A 7645-nucleotide genomic window follows, 5' to 3' on the forward strand; every position below is an offset into this window, starting at 1 on the left:
ATATCAACTTATAATACGAATTATTATATCAAATTTAATAACAACATTATTGTTATATTAAAAAAAAAACATATATTTGTAAAGATTTCAGCTATATAGATGCTTCTGCGCAACGCACGGACATTCGCCTAGTTGCTAACGAATCCAACAAACCGAAATCTCTAGTCCAAGTTTATCCATCAACTAATTTTTGCTCTTTTCGTAAATTTATAAATAAATAATATATTGATATATTAAAGACTTTATTACATGAATGATTTTTGTGGTATGGCATAACATGTTAAGGTGTTTTTGTCCAAACAGTGTTAACTCTTCAAACATTGTTTGTTTTCCTCTTCCATAGTTACTCTCACCTCACCTCACTGTACATATCCAATTTATTATTACACAATCCAATTTTCATAGCATGTTGAGTGATCCTAGTCATTCCAGGTCAAACCTAGGGGTGCTTAAAAATATAAGTATCCGAATTTTCGATCCGAAATTATCCGCAGTTTCGGATATCCGGATTTTTGGATTCGGATACGGATAATCATTTTCTAAATTTTCAAATATTTTCAGATATCAGATATCTAAAAATATGATTTTTTTTTAATTCTTTTACTCATTCATCATCGATTGTCTCCAAACTAGCAATTCTACTATATCATGTTGGTGAATTGTTTCACTAACTATATTCAAGTGTAATTGATTGACTTGTTGCTCAAAATCAGATAAATATTTTTTAAAAAAAAAATAAGGAATGTACGAAGAACATACTTATTTAAGTTTATTCAAGATTTAAAATAGATTTTTATTTATGGGCGAAACCATAAGCGAACAGAAACCAGGGACAACCCCTGATAGCGAGATCTAAGGGGCAGATCCCATCTGGTCAAGTTGGGGTGTGGGAGTATGGTTTTTTTATTATTTATTTATAATAATAAAGTCAGTTTAAGAGAAAGATAAGATAAATTAATAAATGGTAAAGACACTCTGAATGTTTGATTAGGGTATGTAATTGGATATCCTTAGGTTCTATCTAGTAGTATTACTTTTTTTTTGGAAAAAAAAATAATTATATATTAAAATTTAATATTGCGTATGCATGAACAAACACTTGGATAACCTACATAATTTGCATGACGTGGATTTTTATAACATAATATGTGAAAAATAGATTGAAACAAGAATTCCACTATTGGAAAAGTGGAGGGCAAACAAAAAACTAATTAAAATTTTAAAATTCCGATTATCTAAAATATTCAAATTTAATTTAAAAAAAAAAAAAAAAGTTGGAATACTTCAAAAATCGAAAACATAAATCATATCGTTAATTATGTATATGATGTCATCGTAATAAAAAGTCTAAAGATTCATAAATCTTTAAAGGCTCAAAACACTAAACATTAGTCAATTTTCAAGATATACACCTCCTGAACTAGGGGTGTTCGTTTGGATGGATCGGTTTGATCCGATCCAATAAAGTGAATCCAAATTGATTTCGGTTTTCAAAACATGAATCCGGATAATCCAAACTAAATTCATATCCGATCCGATCCGAACCAATTACAATTCGGTTGGATCGGTTTTTATAATTCGGTTTTCAAAAACCGAAACATTTTAACACGACATATAATTATAATATTACCCAACTTTACACAAGAAGCAAAAACAAATTATTAGTTGTGATTTGAAATTTATAAACAACTAATAAGAAGATATATTATAGTTAAATATTTTATAGATAAAAAACTTTTGAGAGAAAATGCATATTAATGTTTTTTTATCGAGTGAAATGTTTTGAACCTATTTGAAAAAATAAAATCCAAAATTAATAAATAACTATAGATATATATTATAAATAGATAAATAATAAATATTTATTCGGTTTTTTTGGACTATTCGGTTCTTATTTTATAAACCAAAACCAATCCGAAATCCAAAATGATAATTCGGTTTTGTTGAAAACCAATCCAAAAATCTGAATATCCGAACCATATAGTCCAATCCAAATTGTCCAATTGGATAATTTGGTTTTATCCGAACAATGAACAGCCCTATCCTGAACCAACCATGAACCATAAAAGATACAACTTTCTTCTCCAATCACAAGTATCATCATTTTCTCTCTGTGTGGACCATCATCGAAACAAGTTTTCCTTACTTTCTAAAATAGTCTAATGCCACCGATCAAAATCCTTGATTCCATGTTTGTAAATCGATCGATCTAAATTATGCCTCTCATTTTCTCACTATTATTACTTATTCTCCCCATGGATATTAAATTTAAAAATATAAGATTTAGTTTTTGATGAGTATTAACTCATTTTAATATCTATTAAGGGTTTAATTTTGTTATTTCATTCGTTACAGATTTTGGATTAACTTTTATTTTTAAAGTTGTAATTTTCTTTTGTTTTTATTTCTTAATATTATCAATCTCATTAAGAATTTTTTTTTTGAAAATAAAAATATCTATATCTCGCGGTGGAAATATCTATCAAAATCTAAACCTAATTTTACTCGGTGGATGCTAAAAATAACATTAGTAATTGTTTATTTTTTTGGAAAAAATGAATTCTTAGTTATACTTTTTAACTAAAATTATTAACATTATTCTCTATATTTCGACATCATTCGAACTATTTGTCCATACTTTCGATCGACATAATAACATTAGACTTATATTGCATCTCCAAAAAAATATTTCAGATTCGCCAATGGTTAAAGAAGATATTTGATATACCTCAGAGTCTATTATACCTCAGAGTTTATTAATGCACGTTTTAGAAACCACATGGACTATTCATGCAAGTGTAGAAACAATAAGGACCATTTGTATCAAAAGCTTTAGTAGGGACTAAAGATGTGAATTTTGGTAATCTATTGGGACCATTGATGTAAATTTCTCTAGAATATTGATAATACACACCTTATGTAACGACCTCTATTTGAGGAAATCATCCCCAAGAATTCTCTCTACATTCTCCTGAATTTCGACAAGATGGCGAGTGACGACCCAATCGCTCGACGTCGGCGAATCGCCGAGAAAGGATCTGACCGTCTTGCTATGATCACCGGCGGTCGTGCCCAAAACCTACATTCTCCCCCATCTGATACGTCTACGGCTCAACCCCACGACTCTCACACGGAATCATACCCTTCCTCCCTTACCCACCACCCCGATCAACCCCTTCCCTCTGGTAAGGTTTTTCATTTAGTATTTACCCTTTTTCATGTTTCATCTCTGATTAGAAGATTCTTTCGAGGAATTTCGTTTCTTGTTGTTTTGTAATCGAAAATTATAACTAAATTCAATAAGATTTTAATTGTCTTTGATACCTCACCTCACGTTACCTTATATGTGCTTCGTTTTACATCGTTTTGTCGACTTGATTGTTAATATCTTATTACCGCGCTGATTGACACGATAATTCATGTGGTGATCGATTTCGCCATCGTTCCTGGGACGTTGTGCACATTAGGAGTGTGGATGAAAGATCATTTATTTGGTTGATCAGGATTTAATTACCCTCGTTGTGTATATGTCCTAAATTGCCAAAAAAAAAAATATTAAGTTTTCTTGAGAACATCATGCATTATGGAATTGACATTTTTGCCCACTATGAAGGACCAAATATAATGTACTTTCATTTCCTTCTATTACATAGTAGAGTGTACTTTCCAAGTTATTAAGCCATCAAAAATTTCCAAGTTATTAAGCCATCAAATTTTGAAAAACATACCCAAGTAAAGGTTGTACTTTAAAAAATCTACCCGGTTATAAGTATAATAGGGTAGATTTTCTAAGTACAATGTTGTAATAAGAAAAAATCAAAGTATGTTACTTTAACAAACAAATAAATACAAGTACATTGTTATGTTTGCATTTAATCTAAAATTTGTATTAATATAGACATCTATGTGTGGAAGTTATAATCTTTTGATTTTGCTATCTTAATTCTCATATATTCGTACTGAATCACATTTAAATAACCGTAATAATAACAGTTCAACAGCAACTACTACTATAATAAATTTACAGCAAGTATTTCATTTTGCAGATGAAAACCAAGATCTTCCATCGAAGCCAAAAACTCAATCCAACTCGTCTAAACAATCATCTCCAAGAAACCATCCAAAATCGGACTTAGAAATCTATCTCCACAAAACTGTGAGCCCTAGTCAATTACGTCCGGCCATTTTAGCGACCCAAGACACACGTCGCAAATGTTCCTTTTTTGTGGGGATTATCGCCCTTCTTTCATATATCGGATTCCCTATTCTCGGCAGCTATGTCATAAAGAACATTATACTTTCAAGGCCACTTCTTTTGCTTTTGGTGTTCAATGTGGTGATTACGGTTGGACCGCTTGTTATGGATGCTATGAGAATGATCCAACATGAATCAAGGGTTGGATATTCATCTGGTGAAGGTGAGATTGGTGAGCATCTGGGTACGCCTTTTGAGTGGGGGATGTTGTTTAAAACCGGTTTTTGTGCTCTTTTCATGGATTCTTGCATTTATTCGGTGGTGGTTGTTTGTGGCACATCGATTTTTCAAAAGTGTGGGTTGTAGAAGATCTTTTTTGCATCAAAACACCCACGTCGTGTTTTTTTTGTTGAGTTTTGATTGGTGTTGCTTATTTCGAGATGAAAAAACCTTGAGTTTGAGAATTTTTTAATATTGTAGTTGTTATTGTTACTGCAAAAATTTATATATTAAGCTTTGTTTTCTATCTAAATTCCAAGTGGTATGTATGTACGGGTGAGTAGGAAATTTGTAGATGCGAGCTCACTTTTACGGTTTTACCGATGTAAAATGCTTTTGAACGAATTGGAATATAAACGACCTCATATCGAATCCGAAAGTTTTTTTTTTCTTTCCAATGTTTGTGAGACTTTATCGTAAATATAAAGAGAAACATTGGTTTATTCTACGAATATTACTTCTTTTTAATTTGAATACTAAATCAAATTTTGGTAAAAATCAAAATATCAACGGAAAGCAAAAAGATGATTTTTTCAAATTTAGCTCGTCAAATTCCAAACAATATGTTGAACTAAATAATCAAAACAATATTGAAGAATACTTTTAGAATCCACCGAAAAACTAAAAATATTCTTTAAAGGAGATTTTCCTTTTGCAATTAAAATGGGTTGGAGGTTTCAATCAATTGAATCAAAAAATAATAAATAATATTCAGATATATAGTCTATTACTTTGTCTGATAAATGTTAGAAAATTACTACATCCTGTATTCAAACGAAAGAAATGGATCTAGATATAATGAATAGAAATTTAAATCTTACACGATTAATAAAAAGATGAATAACAATTTTGGAATCTGACCGCTTATCTTTAAAAAACGACGGACAATTTTTTATGTATCAAATCATAGGTATTTCATTGGTTCATAAAAGTAAAAACTAAAGTAATCAAAGATATGAAAAACAAAAAAAAAAAAGTTGCTAGAAATATAGACAAAAAAGAATTATGATTTGTTTGTTCCTAAAAAAGGAATTTATCGTCTAGACTCCATACAGAATTAAGAATACTCATTTTTTTTTAATTTGAATTTTAAAGAATAACACTGGTGTGAATAGAAACACATTAGTTTACAATCAGAACATTATTATTATTTTAATAATAATAATAATACAAAAGTCAATTTTTTGGAAGAAAATCATGATTTTGACATAAAAAAGAATTAATCAAATTCAAGTTCTTTTTTTGGCCTAATTATCGATTAGAAGTTTTAGCTTGTATGAATCGTTATTGGTTTGATACCAATAATGGGAGCTGCTTGAGTATGTTAAGGATATATATGGATTCATGATTAACAATATTGAGTTTTCTAGATATTTTCTATCAATCAATTTTGTCAGTGCTCTAAATATATTCATGTTATATGCAAGTAACCTAATGAATATATACATTATCTTACATTCTACGATAGTGTAATAATAAGGAAATGACGTAGGAAAAATATCGTATCAACTAAAGCTAGAAATTAATCAACAAAATTTTTGTACTAAACTATTTGGTATCTGGTATCGTCTTTTTACTATACAAATGAACTCTAAAATAAGATTTATTAATTGATAAAATCAAGAGCCTATAAAACAATTCTAATTATTGTGTATAGTACATTAAAATTTCTAACATATTTATTACTGCTTAATAAAATCAATATCCGTAAAAAGGGGAGTGTGAAATTTTTTTATGGTAAAAAATTCATTTGTTTCGGTTATTTTTCAAGAACAAGAAAAAAAACATAGAAAACATAGAATCTGATGAATTTCAAGTAGTAAGTTCCACCAATAAGATACATAAACTTACTTCACATTTGGAATTGCATAAAAAAAACTATTGATCTCAGAGAGGTCTAAGGAAAATACGGAACATTCTGAGAAAACTTCAAGGGTCGTCGGCGCTATAAAATTCACCCATCAGGGTTTATTAATTTGCAAATTCTTCACTAGTTAGTTAAAAGATTGAAATTGGATGATATTATGACGATACTAGGTAGTATAAATATCATTATGGGAATAGTTGATCTTTAAAATGATAACTGATACAACAAAAGTACAAACTATCAAGTCTTTTTCTAGATTGAAATCCTTAAAAGAGGTCTATGAGATCATATGGATGTTTATTCGTATTTTTACTCTTGTATTAGGAATCACAATAGGTGTACTGGTAATTGTTTGATTAGAAAGAGAAACATATGCAGGTATACAACATGTGACATCCCCAAAATTACGGCCAGAAAAGACCGATTTAATTTATGTTTTTTAAAATAATTTTCAGAGTAATCTATTGATTTAAAAGAGTTGCGGAATTTGTTCCCATAACAAAATAGTATAAATAAAATTTATCAAAGCATTCCTTAAAGAAATGTATTTTTATATATATCAAAACTCAGGATGTCATGTTCCGATACAGACCAAAAACATAAACGGCACATTATAAGCCTTACAACAGTTACATACAACTACTGGCCTATAAACAAAATATCTTCACAAGTTGTCCAACTTATGCTCCCGCGCCACTACCTGTAATACAAAGAAACTGAGTGGGTCAGGCTTGGGAGCCTGGTGAGCATATAGGGTTTTCAACCCACAATAAATAATTATATTTAATTTTCACCAACCAACAAATAACCCTATTACTCATTCCCGTTATCCTCACTTTACGTCCCTAAAACAACAACTATCACAAGGGACCTAGTCTAGGATTTTTTTCATCAGGATAGACATTACTGCAAAGGGGTTTCCTCGACAATAGATGTCCTAAAGGCAACCATGAGGGGGTAAAGTACACCAGTGAACACATCGTTCACAACACCTACAGGTTATAAACCTACTGGCGTTCCACTAAACTATCTAGAAAGAATATGTGGTCGTCATCCATACTCCGCTAGATGACTAGATCAATAACAACATCGAGGCCTCTCATCAATTTTATTTCATCACACATCAACTATCTACTCATGGTTTACCCAACATTTTGTAGATATATATATATATATATATATATATATATATATATATATATATATATATATATATATATATACACACACACACATTCATACACAACTTAAAACCAGTATAATATATTCATTCAATACTCATTCCAAATAATAGATAATATATA

General features: G+C 29.9%; 1 protein-coding gene across 1 annotated transcript; it reads left to right on the forward strand.

Moving 5' to 3' along the window:
- Positions 1 to 2955: 2955 nt before the first annotated feature.
- Positions 2956 to 4819, forward strand: LOC111905108 (uncharacterized). The gene is made up of 2 exons (XM_023900783.2): positions 2956 to 3185; positions 4047 to 4819. The coding sequence occupies exons 1-2, from the start codon at positions 2987 to 2989 to the stop codon at positions 4559 to 4561; spliced, it is 714 nt and encodes a 237-aa protein (XP_023756551.1). The 5' UTR covers positions 2956 to 2986; the 3' UTR covers positions 4562 to 4819.
- Positions 4820 to 7645: the final 2826 nt, after the last annotated feature.

The sequence above is a fragment of the Lactuca sativa genome, chromosome 6, assembly GCF_002870075.4.
Source record: "Lactuca sativa cultivar Salinas chromosome 6, Lsat_Salinas_v11, whole genome shotgun sequence".
NCBI classification, from domain to species: domain Eukaryota; kingdom Viridiplantae; phylum Streptophyta; class Magnoliopsida; order Asterales; family Asteraceae; genus Lactuca; species Lactuca sativa.

Excerpts from the sequence above, each read along its gene's own strand:
- LOC111905108 (XM_023900783.2), top strand. The coding sequence starts at position 2,987 with ATGGCGAGTGACGACCCAATCGCTCGACGTCGGCGAATCGCCGAGAAA. Across the intron at positions 3,186-4,046 it reads CGATCAACCCCTTCCCTCTG|ATGAAAACCAAGATCTTCCA; the intron begins GTAAGGTTTTTC and ends TTCATTTTGCAG.